This window comes from Rana temporaria, chromosome 4 (genome assembly GCF_905171775.1).
Source record: "Rana temporaria chromosome 4, aRanTem1.1, whole genome shotgun sequence".
NCBI classification, from domain to species: domain Eukaryota; kingdom Metazoa; phylum Chordata; class Amphibia; order Anura; family Ranidae; genus Rana; species Rana temporaria.
In genome coordinates, this window is record NC_053492.1 from 409073967 (window position 1) to 409091543 (window position 17577).

The following is a 17577-nucleotide window of genomic DNA, read 5'->3' on the forward strand; positions in this document are numbered from 1 at the left end:
AGACAGCGGCGCACATTTATGCCGCCGTAGCGTATCTCCTGTACACTACGCCGACGCAGCGCAGAGAGGCAAGCATTGAATTCACAAAGCCAATGCTCCCAAAACTGCGCTGGGTTTCCAAGGCGTAAGTCGGCGTAAGTGGAAGTGGGCGTGAGCCATGCTAATGAGGCGTGACCCCATGCAAATGATGGGCCGAGCGCCAGACAGATACGTATAACGAACGGCGCATGCACCGTCCCGTGGACGCATCCCAGTTCGCATGCTCAGAATCACGTCGGAACTACTCCCTAAGATACGTCGGATCACTGCCTACGGCGTGAACGTAACCTACAGTACACTCAGCCAAATTCACGTCCAACGTAAACGACGTAAATTACGCCGGCTTGGGTTCCCTGGTGCAGCCCTTTGCATGGATGCTGCTGAGTTACACCTTTCTTTTATGGGGCATAACTTTACGCCAGACGTATGACTTTGGGCGCACTGCGTCGGGCGCACATATGTTCGTGAATCGTCGTATCTCCCTCATTTGCATATTTGAATAGAAAATCAATGGGAGCGCCAAATGCGTCCAGCGTAAATATGCGCCCACTCAACACCGGCGTAGGCAAGTTACGTCGGTGGAATGAAGCCTGTTTTTAGACGTATCTTAGTTTGTGGGCCCGGCGCATAGATACGACGGCGCATATTTGCACTTACGCGGCGTATCTGGAGATACGTCGGCGCAAGTGCTTTGTGAATCCGGCCTATGTTTTTAGGTCAAATTTCATGAATCCGGTTTACATCCATTTTACCCAAAGCAATGAGTAAAAACTGTAAGACACCTTACGTTTGATGTGTCGGCCAGCACACATCCAAACAAACCGGTCCTTCAGGACACAATAAGAGAGATGGTTAGCATGTCGCTCAACCCCCCGCGTTTCGTCACAAATGACATGACATGCCCCAGGGAGCCGTCATTTGTGATGAAGCGCGTGGGGCGGAGCAACGTGCTAAAGTCACCATCTATTTTTTTATGGTTGTTTGGATGTGTGCTGGCTGACACACCAAACTTTAGGTGTTTTACGGTTTTTATTCATTGCTGTGAGTAAGACATTTGTTAACCCAATACATCTAAGGATTTTATACTATGTGGAGCCTTTGTTTTGTTTTCGGTGGCTATTATCCATATCCATTCAGTACCATCTGGAGTGCAGAGTGATCCTTAGATGTGGAGAATGGCCCCGGCTGGGTTTTAAGCCACAGGCATTCACTGACCCCCTGTAACAAGGAGTCCACTAGAGCTGGTAAGCAGTTCTACAGCTGGTGGTGGATTCACTGGGATATCTTAGGTATGGATGATGGACACTGTCATGGAATTATTCACTTTGGCACATTAAATGTGGACTATACATACATACGTATCATTAATTTGGTTTCACATATGGACATTATTTATTATTAATTTGTTTTAGCACAATTTTTATTATTTTTCATAATAACAGGATTGCCAACTGTCCATAAATTCATGGGCAGTTTATAAAAATCAGGGATTTTTACAGCGGTCTATGAAAGTCAGTTATAAACATTGTATGTCTGTAAAAATCAGGGCTTTTGTGTGGGTTGGCAATTTTTATCAATAGAAGCGGGGCAAGCACTAGCCATGGGGCAAGCAGGCGGCTGCATTTCCTGATACTGTTCCTCTAGTCCTGGTTGAGGTGGTAGAGTGATATCTGTTCTCCAACTCGCCATATCCCTGCCTAGATAGGAACCTGATGCTTGTCTGGCAACATCATCTGCTGAAGTAGCCAGCATTCTCCATTCTCCTCCTTGGTAAGTTATAGATGCTCTTCTGCAGCAGCAGACCTTCTTTAGCTGGTACTGTCAAGTGTCAAGGAGGGGAATTTGAGCACTTTATTTGGGGAGAGGGGGTGATTTGGGAGGAAAGGGGTGCCATCTTTGGTTGTGAAGTGGCCAGTGAAATCTGCAGTCTGTACATAGTACATTCCCGAACTCTGCACTATGTAGAGGGTGCAGATTCCAAAAGTGTGCAACGTACAAAGTGCAGAGTTCAGGAGTGTGCTAAGTACAGAGTAGCACTATTAGCACACTCCTGAACTCTGCACTCTAGACCTAGCGCTCTTCTGAACCCTGCACTCTGGCCATACCGCACTCCTGAACTCTGCACTCTAGACCTAGTGCTCTTCTGAACCCTGCGCTCTGGCCATACCGAACTCTGCACTCTAGACCTAGTGCTCTTCTGAACCCTGCACTCTGGCCATACCGAACTCTGCACTCTAGACCTAGCGCTCTTCTGAACCCAGCATTCTGGCCATACCGCACTCCTGAACTCTGCACTCTAGACCTAGCGCTCTTCTGAACCCTGCACTCTGGCCATACCGCACTCCTGAACTCTGCACTCTAGACCTAGTGCTCTTCTGAACCCTGCGCTCTGGCCATACCGAACTCTGCACTCTAGACCTAGCGCTCTTCTGAACCCTGCACTCTGGCGATACCGAACTCTGCACTCTAGACCTAGCGCTCTTCTGAACCCAGCATTCTGGCCATACCACACTCCTGAACTCTGCACTCTAGACCTAGCGCTCTTCTGAACCCTGCACTCTGGCCATACCGCACTCCTGAACTCTGCACTCTAGACCTAGCGCTCCTCTGAACCCTGCACTCTGGCCATACCGCACTCCTGAACTCTGCACTCTAGACCTAGCGCTCTTCTGAACCCTGCACTCTGGCCATACCGCACGCCCGAACTCTGCACTCTAGACCTAGCGCTCTTCTGAACCCTGCACTCTGGCCATACCGCACTCCTGAACTCTGCACTCTAGACCTAGCGCTCTTCTGAACCCTGCACTCTGGCAGGGGTATCACAGTAAAGGGGGCTGAATACAAATGCACCCAACACTTTTCAGATATTTATTTGTAAAAAATGTTTGAAAACCATTTATTATTTTCCTTCCACTTCACAATTATGTGCCACTTTGGTCTATAACATAAAATACCAAAAAATACATTTACGTTTTTGGTTGTAACATGACAAAATTTGGAAAATGTCAAAGGGTATGAATACTTTTTCTGACCATCTGAGTGTAAATCAGGCAAATTACTTGCATATATACTGTACACTGATCATATAAACAGATCATATATACTGTACACTGATCATATAAACAGATCATATATACTGTATACTGATCAAATATACTGCTCATATATACTGATCATATGTGTTGTATACTGATCATATACAATATACTGATTATATACAACATACTGATTCTATATACTGCTCATATATACTGTATACTGATCATATACAATATACTGCTCATATTGTATATGATCTGTATACAGTATATATGAGCAGTATATTGTATGTATGATCAGTATACAGAATCAGTATGTTGTATATGATGAGTATACAGTATATATGAGCAGTATACAGAATCAGTATATTGTATATGATCTGTATACAGTATATATGAACAGTTTATTGTATGTATGATCAATATATAGAATGAGTATGTTGTATATGATCTGTATACAGTATATATGATCAGTATATAGAATGAGTCTATTGTATATGATCTGTATACAGTATATATGATCTGTATACAGTTTATATGAGCAGTATATAGAATGAGTATATTGTATATGACCTGTATACAGTATATATGATCAGTATATAGAATGAGTCTATTGTATATGACCTGTATACAGTATATATGATCAGTATATAGAATGAGTATATTGTATATGATCTGTATACAGTATATATGATCTGTATATAGAATGAGTCTATTGTATATGATCTGTATACAGTATATATGATCTGTATATAGAATGAGTCTATTGTATATGATCTGTATACAGTATATATGATCTGTATACAGTATATATATACTGCTGATATATTCTATACACTGATATGTGTCCAGGGAGGAGATGTGTCCCTCCTCCTCCTCCCCGGAGATGGGATTAGAATGCTGCAATCACAGAGGATTAGATTGCCCGGCCGCCGTCCTTCCTCCTCCATCCCTGTGTACGGGTCCCATAGGGAGCGCCGATCCCTCCTCCTCCTCCTCCTTCCCCCGCCCAGCTGTCAGTGTCAGGACAGACATGGGGGAGATCCCGAACCTGGTGAAGATCGCGGTCTCCCTGAAGATCCAGCCCAATGACGGCCCGGTGTATTTTAAGGTGGACGGACAGAGGTTCGGCCAGAACCGGACCATCAAATTACTGACCGGGGCCAAGTACAGGATCGAGGTGGTGCTGAAGCCCGGAGCGCTGAAAGCAACGTGAGTACCGGAGCCGTGTACTGCCATTGTGGGGATGCTGAGAGCAATCACTGCAAGGTAAGACCGGGGGGCTGCAGCGCCCAATCAGCAGCCAGCGCTGACTATTCCGTCTATTGGAAATAGCTGAATGCCACCATCTGATTGGTCGCTGCAGCAGCTGGCATCTTCTTACCCCCTGGCATTGTCTAGAACAGCCATAGGGATATATGAAGGGGGATGACTGTGCTGAGCTGTCATCGAGATATAAGGCTGACCATACACAGCAATGTACACAGGGGGGTCACTGTATCCTCCTCATCAGGGCCTATAGGGGGTGTCACTGCATCCTCCCCATCAGGGCCTATAGGGGGGTCACTGCATCCTCCTCATCAGGGCCTATAGGGGGGGTCACTGCATCCTCCCCATCAGGGCCTATAGGGGGGTCACTGCATCCTACTCATCAGGGCCTATAGGGGGGGGGGTCACTGCATCCTCCCCATCAGGGCCTATAGGGGGGGGGTCACTGCATCCTTCCCATCAGGGCCTATAGGGGGGGTCACTGCATCCTCCCCATCAGGGCCTTTAGGGGGGTCACTGCATCCTCCTAATCAGACCCTATAGGGGGTCGCTGCATCCTCCTCATCAGGGCCTATAGGGGGGTCGCTGCATCCTCCTCATCAGGGCCTATAGGGGGGTCACTGCATCCTCCTCATCAGGGCCTATAGGGGGGTCACTGCATCCTCCCCATCAGGGCCTATAGGGGGGGTCGCTGCATCCTCCTCATCAGGGCCTATAAGGGGGGGGGGTCACTGTATCGTCCTCATCAGGGCTTATAGGGGGGTCACTGCATCCTCCTCATCAGGGCCTATAGGGGGGTCACTGCATCCTTCTTATCAGGGCCTATAGGGGGGGGGGTCACTGCATCCTTCTTATCAGGGCCTATAGGGGGGGTCACTGCATCCTCCTCATCAGGGCCTATAGGGGGGTCACTGCATCCTCCTCATCAGGGCCTATAGGGGGGTCACTGCATACTCCTCATCAGGGCCTATAGGGGGGTCACTGCATCCTTCTTATCAGGCCCTATAGGGGGGTCACTGCATCCTCCCCATCAGGGCCTATAGGGGGGGTCGCTGCATCCTCCTCATCAGGGCCTATAAGGGGGGGGGGTCACTGTATCGTCCTCATCAGGGCTTATAGGGGGGTCACTGCATCTGCCTCATCAGGGCCTATAGGGGGGTCACTGCATCCTTCTTATCAGGGCCTATAGGGGGGGGGGGTCACTGCATCCTTCTTATCAGGGCCTATAGGGGGGTCACTGCATCCTCCTCATCAGACCCTATAGGGGGGGGGGTCACTGCATCCTCCTCATCAGGGCCTATAGGGGGGTCACTGCATCCAACTCATCAGGGCCTATAGGGGGGTCACTGCATCCAACTCATCAGGGCCCATAGGGCATCAGGGGGAGATCTGCAGACATGATCCAGCAGAAAATCCATAGTATAGTTCAGTCCAATGTCTTATAAGTTGCACTATGGGAGCATTTCCAGTCCATACAATGTATCAGATGGATCCTTTATAGAGATCATCTTCTGGGAGGACTGGAGGAGGAGGTGGATTCCAGGATCAGCTGACAGCGGGGTGCACAGATGTTGCAGGATTTTCAGATTTGCATTTATAGGATGGGAGTGGATGCCATCATGGAGGATCCTGTACAGTCAATGGAGGCTGATCATGTGACCAGGGGGAGGATAGCACACTATATTGTATTCTATATACAGTATGTAGAAGTGTCATCATACAATAGTGCAAAGTGTACTTCATGTCCATCCTTCTAAAAGCAGAACTCCAAACATGTCACCTGCCTACCTTTAGAATTTTAATTTTTTTACTCTAAGAGCCAGTTCATACCAAAACAATCTGCTGCAGATGCCAACAACTCCCCAAATGCAGATTGCGAACGCAGTGCATTTGCAGGCACCAAATCGCATGGTCCCACAGTACTACGATTACTGCGTGCTGGTGCAATTTGCAGCTCATTCAAACGATGGAGGAGACAATCTAAAGGCTGCCTGTTGATTGCTCTCGAGTGCCCGGCGGACATCACAGCTGGGCACGCACATTGGCTCCTAAGTGATGCAGTGGGGGGTGAGCACGTCCCCTATACCCCTTAAAGCACCTGCTGTGCAGCTACAGCAATTCGCACAGGGGAGCCATACTGCGGTCAGCAAGTGGTTACATTGATCAGGTTCTGCTGACCAAATACGACAACAAGGAGTAGAATTTTTGCCACAGCTGGGCAGGAAAGCGCCACATTTTCAGCTGGTTTAAGACCCATCCAGCGGTAGTAAACCCCCTTCCCCCCCATGAACACAGGTATAAATGAGCCCTAAAACTGAACTCCAATCATGGTACCTGCCCCTCCCTCACTCCAATTCAACATCTGTGCGGGAGAGGGGCCCTGAGGCTCAGTGCACACTACTGCGACCTGAAAGTCGCAACTTTGCCAGATAACTTCCTGGCAACTTGAGTACTACAATGTAAATTTAAGGTACCGGTAGTTATAAAATGCTTTTACATTGAGATGCACTAAATGCTCCAAATTCAAAATGAAATACTGGACTGAAATTGCACCACAGCAAAAGTAGTACATCGACTACTTTTTGAAACGTGCAGGACCCGAATCGCATAATACTTTTGTACCATGCGATCCAGTGCGGGCAGGTCTGGGCAAACACAATGCGTTTAAGGTGTCGTTAACTTGAACTGACCCTCGCATCAGATCGCAAGTTATGTGGCTCTCCCGCACTGCATTCCAGTGTAAACAGGCCCTGAGACTGCCATTGTATTCTCAAAAAAAAAGGTTATTTGCTAAACAAACATATATAATGTTTTGGGGTTCTATGTAATTTTCTAGCAAATAAATAATGATTTTTCCATGTAGGAGAGAAATGTCAGAATTGGCCTGCGTGCTCCAGAACGCCTGAAGGTGCTCCCTGCATGTTGGGCCTCTGTATGTGGCCACGCTGTATAAAAGTCTCACACATGTGGTATCACCATAATCGGGTCAGGAGGAATAGCAGAATGTGTTTTGGGGTGTAATTTGTGGTATGCATATGCTGCGTGTGAGAAATAACCTGCTAATATGAGAATTGTGGGAAAAAATTACAACTTCAAAAAACTCACCATGCCTCTTTCTAAATACCTTGAAATGTCTAATTTCCAAAAAGGGGTCATTTGGGGGGTATTTGTACTTTTCTGGCATGTTAGGGTCTCAAGAAATTAGATAGGCCGTCAGTACTTCAGGTGTGATCAATTTTCAGATATTGGCACCATAGCTTGTGGACATTATAACTTTCACAAAGACCAAATAATAAACACCAATTTGTACTTATTTTTACCGAAAAACGACAACAGACCAGCATACGCACGGGCAGAATGTTGGCCGGTATTTTTTGTACCGGCAAATATCTTCTGATATTCTGTCCATGTGTATGGGGCTTTAGACCCTGTCCACATGAGCGTTCCAGTTACGTGATTTTAAAAGCACGTTGGTCATGCCATATAGGACAAGCCCATTCACTTAGGGCAGCCTTATGGGTGTTTTATTGTCCGAAAAGAAGCTCCTGCTCCTTTTTAGACAATACGCTTCAACTGATTTTTAAAGGCGTGACTTGCCATGCAACAATGGCGGCAGTAACATATAACGTTTGGGGTGCCATTGAAGGATAATGGCATGCAAATGCACATTGCTTGACGATTTCAAATCACAAAGTGCGAATGGAGCCTAATGCCCTGTACACACGATCGGCTATCTGATGGAATCTAAATCAGATGGATGTTTTCGTCGGATATCCGATGAAGCTGACTTTCATCAGTCTTGCCTACACGCCATCAGTCAAAAATCCGACCGTGTCCAACGCGGTGACGTAAAACACTACAACGTGCTGAGAAAAATGAAGTTCAATGCTTCCGAGCATTTTTTTTTTCTCCAATGGAGTTTCACACAGACGATCGTTTTTTTCTATCGTTTTTTTATCCATAGGAAAATTTTAAAACATGTTCTAGTTTTTTTTCCACCGATGGAAAACAAACCGATGGGGCCCACACACGATCGGTTTGTCCGATGAAAGCGGTTCGTTTTCATCAGACAAACCGATCGTTTGTACAGGGCTTTAGGCTTTATTCACACTGGGCGTATAATGCTGTACACCCTTGCAGGGCTCTATTACCCTCACAGGTTTGTAGGCAAACAATTGGGTCGCAGCAGCTGCACAGACATACCATGAGTTCTAAAAATTAGGACCGTAACATTATCTGCCCAATAAGTATGCATACTGCAAATAATAATCTTGTGGAGTTTTTATCCGTTTCTTGCTTTGACCAAAACAAAGTAAAAGGTTTTGAATGGAGTTAGACGTTACGCTGATTTTCCCTTGATGATTAACTGGCAAAAGGTAACATGTCTGTAAAAATTAAACTGACTTCCACAATCTGTTATACAGTACAATATCAGTAACCTTTTAATATGTTAGGGATTTACACTAACCAGTTCCCGACCAGTTCACGTACTTATACTGCGGCAAAATGGCTCTCCTGGGCGAAACCCCGAATGGGTACGTCCTTTCCTTTAAGAGCCGCCAGTGGTCACGCGTGCCCGTTGTGCGGTGGGGGACCTGATGCGCGTGGCCGGCGGCCGCAATCGCCACCGGCCACACACGATCATGTGCACGAGAACCAGCACAGGGATTTGTGTGTGTAATCTACTACTAAGGAACAACAATATGTCCCCTCCCCCAGTCAGTCCCACCCCCATACATTGTGGTACCATAAGATCTGGTGCTGGAAAAGGCACTGCCTTTGCAATCTGCATTTGGGTTGTCGTTCGGAATACATTAACACTCGCAGCAGATGACACATCCAGTGTGTTTTGAGCGCAGTGTGGGAAACACAGACAGAAAAGGGGTTTCCCGCACTGCATTTTGGTGTGAATGAGCCCTTAGTACAGTTTTTGTTTAACCCCCCCAGCATTCTACTCAACTACTACACTACATTGTCCCTGAGCCTTGTAGATCTCCACTTGGACATCTGCTGAAAGCCCTACAGCCACCTCCTACGAGGACTACACATGGGCAATACATTCCCTACTTATTTCTATGGAAAGGCCATAAGCCTGTTTGAGAAGCATGGACCGTGTAGAATTTGAGGGAATACTAGAGGGATATTTAATATATACCAGTTTAAAAAGTACAGTTATCCTTAAAAACAAACCTGTACTAAGAGAAAAATAAGGATTGTCATTGTTGACCTCATTTTGCTAGTTGCCTGGCTGTTATATTGACCATCTGGCTTCAGTACATTCTAATGCAGGCCATACATGGGTCAAATTATGAACTATTTTTTTTTCGAAGATCAGAAATTTCATGCATTTTGTGATCAATGGTGCCACCATTGATTTTGAAATTCATCCAACCAAGCCTTTCATTTCACCTCATGTTGCCACAGAAAATATTTTTTCTGACTGTGAATCTTCTTTTCTTTCCAGGTCACAGCATTTCTTTTTCAATTCTATTTCTCGCACAATTCTTCCATCATTGATTGGAAATTGTCAAAATGTCTGATCACTCAGATTCGAAGGCTGCATGAAAATCGTCCGTTGCTGCAGCCCACTAATGGTGCGAAATATGATTTTTATAAGAAAAATATTTCGGAATTTGACCCATGTATGGCCTGCTTAGGTCACCAACCCAGAATAAATGTCAGGTCACCTGTGGCCAGGTGACAAGTGCACCCCGTTGTGGTCAGGGATGCACCACAGGGTAGTGAACCCTATAGCTGACTGCTGCTATCAGAGAAGAAGTGTGAACCCAAGATCCCCTAGGGCGCGGATTCTAAGACCCAGCTTTGTGTTCACCAGAGCCTCTAGTGGTGAGGATGGCCTTTGCCGCAGCTGGATCCAGGTCGCGACCCCTGGGATCCCCTAGGTCACGCTCTGCAGGGAAAGAGGGGAAGCAGCAAGCAGGACAAGCGATAGTGATGGGTAAGCCGAGGTCAGGGCAACAGGCAGACAAGGGTAACTGAGGGACAGGAAAAAGGTCATGGTCACAGGCAAACAGGAGAAGTCAGGGACGAGCTAAAAACAGTACACAGGAAGGTAATCGTAGCACACTGCAGACAGGAACTAAGCTAACAACACGGTTGAACAGCACTGCAGACCTGTAGTACAACAGTTAATATAGACTTCCTAGGATGGCCTGGGTGGGGCCATACAGGAAGGAGAGGTGATAAAAAGGCAACCAGAACAGAGTCAGGCCTCTAATGAACAGATGGAGACAGGTGAGCTGCCAGACTTTATTGCATATCCATGACAATAAATGTGTAGATCAAGAAAGAAAAGAGTCAGATGTCCTTTTCTGCATACTTGTCCTTGGTCAAAGTATTGAAACAAGTGGATCAACATAACACCTAGGCAAGTAACATTTTCGGCATGAGATGTTAAAGAGGTTGTAAAGGTTAGTTTTTTATTTTATAAAGAGGTTCCTTTAAGCTAGTGCATTGTTGGGTCACTAACCTTTTCCTTCGATTTACTTTCATTTTTTTTTTCTTTGTCTGAATTTCTCACTTCTTGTTTCTCCTCAGTAAGCTTGCCCCCATTATCCGAGCTGTTTTGGCTTGGGGTTAGTCAGCCTGAACAGCTTACTGAGGGGGAAGAGGAAGTGAGAAATTCAGACAAAGAAAAAAAAACATTTAGAAGGGAAATCGAAGGAAAAGGTAAGTGAACCAACAATGCACTAGCTTAAAGGAACATATTTAGAAAATAAAAAACAAACCTTTACAACCCCTTTAACAAATGGTCAGTTGACCAGTCATTTGTCACTTTCCTGAGAAAAAAAAGCGCATTAATAAAGCACATGGGACTGTATACAGAAATTGACAACTTATAAAGAATGACCAACACAATATAGTGGGGTAAACTTGGCCGCAGGACTTTATTATTGGTATTTACCATATAACAACTTTATTTCATCAACATATACCATTCATAGTCACCAATTGTAAACACAAATAACTTAATCTCTTAAAACCACACACAGTAACCAACCCAGCCACTACGACTCGGTACACTTATACTATTTTTTTTTTTTAAATAACCCCACAAGCCAGACTTGTTTTTTTTTTTATAAAACAAGACTGGGCCAACCACCCCGCCTCGCGGCCAACTCCACTACACTCTGCAGGTCATTATTGAATATGTCAAGACCAATGTCCGACAGGTGAACCCCGTCTTCTCTAAAGAGACCTGATACTCCTCCCTCTAGGTCTACGTGTCTAAAGGAAAACCCCCCAATAGTGGGCATGAACTTTGCCATTGTCCTATTTATCCTCTTTCTAACCGTGTCCAATGGAGAGTTAGACCACACCAACATTGGCACAATTTCTGAGAATACCAGGATAATCCCAGGAAATGACAAGTGAAACTGAAGAAGATCATATTTAATCTGAAAAATTAAATCAAGGGTCTTTATGCGCCCTATGTCATTTCCTCCAATGTGTAAAATTAGTATATCAGGAATTGGCAACTTCTGGAACATGAAACCCAACTCATCAAACAAAGCATGCCAGAGCATACCCCTCCTACTATGCCATACAATATTTACCACCGCAGGGTCGAAATTCAAGCTTCCGGAATATACTCTTCGCAAAGCTCTCCTTTCAGGCCAGAATATGAACGAGTGCCCTAAGATCCAGCCTGACAGAGCCTGACCTGTAAATCAAAATAAACAATTAGGACGAATGTATAACTTGTATGCATCAGACTGCCATCTACCAATGCGTTTAATACTACCCGCATACAACCCCAGCCTGGCGGCCTCTGTAGCTGCCCCTATGCGAAATGAATGCGACGACAATGATAATTAATCCAAGTTCAACAATTTTAGACATTTGTGGAAGACCGCCTTAAACTGATATAAGGATAGTGGAAGGCCATTATTAACGTGGATGAACAGCAATTCCCCCCCTGAACCTCTAACCCGCAAAAAAATTCTCAACAACGGAACTGGGCAAATAGGGGAATTCGGGAATTAATTCAACTGGAGCCAGGTACCTTTGCCGAACTGATCCGATTTTGATTTTGACAAAAAAAGTTTAATGCCATTGTCATCTACGACAACCTGTGACAATCGAAGACCAGCCTTGGAATGTTTAGTAGGGGAAATGACTTCCGATATCCTGAATGCCCCGAAAAAAAGTAATGAAAAAAAACGCCTTAAAAAGAGTAGCCTCATAACATGAAATACATACCTCCTCTACTGCCGAACACAATTTGGTAAGAATATTTGGAGTAATCGCCATTCTGGTGTCAGGATGAGTTGCAACTTTCCTATAACCCTTAAGGGCCTGTTTTACTGAAAAGAAGGAAGAGCATGAAGGGTGATGGTGTAGCTTGCCGGAAAAAAGAAATAGAGTTTTGTTTACCTTGGCCCAGGATAAGGACTTGGACATTAAACTGTTAAAAAAATACAAAATTAAATGTTCAGAAAAGGACGAATGATGCTCACCCAACAGATGTAAATGGGACAGCCACTGCGACCATGCTGACGAATACGCTGCAAAGGTAGAGGGAGAAATGGATCTTATTATATTTGCACTAACTAAATCTAAATCAAGTCCCAAAGATGAGCCGGGCACTGGGTCCCTTCCTCGTCCGCATCTGGAAACAGCAACCTGAATCTCTTCATCTGCAAACGTGAGAGAGAGTCTGCAATGTCATTTAAAGCGGTGGTTCACCCTCCTTAACAACAGTCTAGCATTACATTCGGCATAGTAGCGCGAGCTACAGTATGCCTGTCTGTATTTTTTTATCCCCGTACTCACTGTGCAATTGTACATTGAAGATTCCGACTCCCGCGGGGAATGGGCGTGCCTATGGAGAGGGAGGATGATTGACGGCCGGCTCTGGCACGTCACGCTCCCCGAAGACAGCCGGAGTAGGTCTCGGCTCTTCACGGCGCCTGCGCACAGGCTATGCGCAGGCGCCGTGAAGAGCCAAGCCTATTTCGGCTATTTCCGGAGAAGCGTGACGTGCCAGGGCCGGCCGTCAATCACCTTCTCTCTCCATAGGAACGCCCATTCCCCGGAATCTTCAATGTACAATAGCACAGTGAGTACGGGGATAAAAAAATACAGACAGGCATACTGTAGCTCGCGCTACTATGCCGAATTTAATGCTAGAGGAAAAAAATATATATATTTTTTTTTTATATAGGGTGAACCCCCGCTTTAATTTACCAGGTAAATAACGAGCCTTGATCCACACATTCAGACTTAAGCATTTAAAAACAAGGTACCGAATTAAAGAAATGACAGGCTGTGATTTGGATAACAGACAATTTATCGCGAAGAGGACCCCTTTATTGTCAGTACTGAAAAGGAGGCGTCTATTCACAAAATACTCACCCCAAATCTCCAATGCAACTAAAATGGGATATAATTCCAGAATTACTATGTTTTTAAGGTGACCTTTTCTGCGCCAATCTGGATGCCACAATGAAGCGCACCAGTGGGTTCTCCATAATGCTGAAAAACTAACCGATCCCGCCACATCAGTAAAAAAGCAGAAATCCTGATCAGTCACAAATTGAAAAATAGCTCTACCATTGAACTTTTCCAAAAACTGGGCCCAAACCAACAGATCCGCTCTAATTTCTGAAGTAATCCTGATATGGGAGGTGGGAGATTTATATCCAGAAATGGCTAGATAAAGACGTCTTGAAAATATCCGGCCTACCAGAAGGACTCTAGTTGAAAAAGCCAGAAGACCAAGTAATTCTGTACATCCCTCAGAATAGCCTTCCTCCTCCTAATTATTGTATGAATATTAACCACCAATTGCTCAATCTTATCAGCCGGCAGTTCAAATTCCATGGAAGGGGGTTTCAATAGCGATCCCCAGGAATATTAACCGAGATGTAGGCATAATAGTCTTCTCATTAGCTAATGGAATGTTAAACAACTTACAGATCTCTAGAAATGCATTCAGGACAATAGCACAATCTGGAATGGAATTGCCCAAAAAAAGGAAATCGTCCAAATAGTGTAAAACGAAGGACGAACCAGATTGCACCTTTACCACCCATTCAAGGAATGTTGCAAAGGCTTCAAAATAATTGCACGAGAGCGAGCACCCCATTGGGAGGCATCGATCAAAAATGAAGCAGTCATCAAATGTAAAGCCTAAGGAATTAAATGACAAAGGATTGATGGACAGCAAACGAAAGGCCGACTGAACATCTGCCTTAGTCATAAGTGCCCCTCGGCCCAACTTGCGTATCTTAACCAAGGCATCCTCAAATGTAGAGTAATGAACCGAGGCTAACTCATCACAAATCTGATCATTCAAGGACTCTCCCTTCGGATAAGACAAGTGATGGATCAGCCAAAAGGACCCATGTTCCCTTTTCGGGACCACCCCTAAAGGTGATATTCTAAAATTAACGAAAGGTGGGTGCAAAAAGGGGCCCGATACCCTCCCTTCCTTAATTTCTTTCAACATTTTTTCCCTAACCACGTCTGGAAACTCCAAGGCTGATTTTAAGTTGCTCGTAAGCATACAACCCTGACCTGAAAAGGGGGGAAGTAAAAAACCTTTGTTAAACCTTTCAAAGAGCAGAAGGGCCGTCCGCTTCTCTGTGTAACATTGCAGCCAAGGGAGCATTTTTTTCAACTTCACTGGAGATGGGGACTTTTGAAAAAGAGTCTCTATTTTGTGGTTGAGTGGAAATTGAAATTTTTTTGAAGCATTTTGCAACAGGGTGTGTACCCTGCAAAATGCACATTCGTGCCGATACCTGCATGAACCAGGCCATTTGCATTGGGAGTCGTTGAATGAGAAACATATACCCTTCCTGTATGCACCAGCTGGCGCCGAGACAGGGGGCTGAGGCTTGACATTAAACGACCGCTAGGGCAGAAAAAGATTCAGCCACAGCCCAATGTCCTTAGTCCCCCACTTCAAACTGGGATGCACAGATAGGGCTAGATTCAGTATTGATTTACGCCGGCGTATCTATAGATACGCCGCGTAAATTCAAAGCTGCGCCGGCGTATCTTCTTTTCTGTATTTAGAAAGCAAGATACGTCGAAATTAGCCTAAGATCCGACTGGCGTAAGTCTCTTACACCGTCGTATCTTAGGGTGCATATTTACACTGGCTGCTAGGTGGCGCTTCCTTTGTTTTCGGCGTAGAATATGCAAATGACCTAGATACGCTGATTCACAAATTTACGTACGCCCGGCGCTATTTTTTTACGTCAGGCTTTTTCGGCATAAGGTTGCTCCTGCTATTATGAGGCGTACGCAAATTTAAGTATGGATGTCGTTCCCGCGTCAAATTTTGAATTTTTTAAGTTTTTTACGTCGTTTGCGTAAGTCGTTTGCGAATGGGGCTGGACGTAATTTACGTTCACGTCGAAACCAATGACGTCCTTGCAGGGTACTTTGGAGCAATGCACACTGGGAATTTCCACGGACGGCGCATGCACGTCAATCACGTCGGGTCACCACCCATTTACATAAAACACGCCCCCTCATACTCAATTGAATTAGGCGCGCTTACGCTGGCCCCATTTACGCTACGCCGCCACAACTTACGGAGCAAGTGCTTTGTGAATACTGCACTTGCCCGTGTAAGTTGCGGCGGCGTAGAGTAAATAACATACGCTATGCCCGCACAAACTTACGGTGGGCTACTTGAATCTAGCCCATTTTTTTTATTTTTTTTCTGGCGGAAAGCCTCATCATACACAAACCAGGATATTCCACCAAAATTTCTGTATGCTTCCAGAATGATGTCCAGGTGTTGCAACAAATCCACACTCTTTTCTGGGTATTTCTCGCAAATAATGCTGCAGAGGCAGCTGGTGACACCCTGAGCTCTGACAGGTGCGGCAAGGAGAGACAATAGCGCATCCATTCCTCACCATCCTCATCCCTCGCCCTCTCAAGGAGGAGACAAACCATGCTCTTCGTGATGCTCAGGAAAGCAGACGCAGAAGTTCACGGACCCAAGGTAGGGTCCTGAGGAGACTGGTCAGAGCAGGCTTGTTTCACTGACCTAAATAACCTTTCACCTTTTCTAGAATGTTCGCTGCTGACATGTGACCTAACCTCTGACCTACCATCGGTTCCCTGGCTTACCTCACAACCCTATTAACCTTACAGGTGAGGGATAAAGTACCCACCCCCATGCTAACTTAACCTCATTAACTAACAGGTGTGTGGAGGGGGACCATGAAAACTGCCTTCTGTAACATTCCCATGCGCTCGGGGGCCTTAAAACAGCCCCCCTCACTCCCATTCTTCATCTGCAAGTAAACTGGGTCAAGTCCTAATTGCTGCTATTCTCCCATCACCTGGGTATCTCCTCCTTGCAGAGACAATCAAGCTCTCAGTAAAATTGGTCAAATCTATAATTATAGCCAATGTAACATTTGCAGACACTAGAAATATTTGTTGGTTTTATTATCTAATCATTGCTGTTATCATTCATCTCAATAGAGAGCCGTCGCACCTTGTCATAGTCTACATTCAACACACTGCAAATGAGGATTTTATGCCTTGTTAACTTTAATACAAATCATAGAAGCCAGATTAGGATGTGTTCGAGGGTTCTGGGCTTTTTTAAAGAAAACCTTCCAAATCTATCTGTTCACATCATATAGTCCTCAAAAACAGTACAGTTACACTCTAATTACTGAACAAATGTGCCAGTAATTACCAGCATTAGACTTCGTATCTCAAATTCAGTTAGTTGTTATTTCTGAAGGTCCAGATGGTGGCATGCTAAAATATGGGATTGCAAACAAACGCGGTACCCTTCAGTCAGATGATAGGTGTGCTGGCCAGATTAGAAAGTTTGTCCATGCCCCAACTGCTCCCCAATTTAGAGAAAAGCGATGCTCTTGATCGCAACGCCTAAATATGTGTTTAAAGTGAAATTACTTAAGCGCTGATATAAATATTTAAATATGATAATTAAAGGGATTGTAAAGGTTTGTTTTTTATTTTCTAAATTGGTTCCTTTAAGCTAGTGCATTGTTGGTTCACTTACCTTTTTCTTTTTTTTTTTTTCTTTTTCTGAATTTCTCACTGCCCGTTTCTCCTCGGTAAGCTTGCCCCCATCGTCCATGGTGGTTAGTCAGCCAGAACAGCTTACTGAGGAGAATGTTTCCCCACAACACTGAGTAGCCAGTCAATGATTTATTAATCCTTTGAAGAGGAAGTAAACCCTGATGGGTGTTACTTCCTCTTT

The 17577-nt window shown here is 45.0% G+C and overlaps 1 protein-coding gene across 1 annotated transcript in view; it reads left to right on the plus strand.

The window, feature by feature from the left end:
* Nucleotides 1-4000: 4000 nt before the first annotated feature.
* The window catches only part of CNRIP1 (cannabinoid receptor interacting protein 1), a 69264-nt gene continuing 55687 nt past the window's right edge, over nucleotides 4001-17577 (plus strand). The window contains exon 1 of the mRNA XM_040351264.1: nucleotides 4001-4289. Within this exon, the coding sequence (XP_040207198.1) occupies nucleotides 4111-4289 (179 nt within the window). The 5' untranslated portion in view covers nucleotides 4001-4110. The remainder of the gene's footprint in view (nucleotides 4290-17577) is intronic.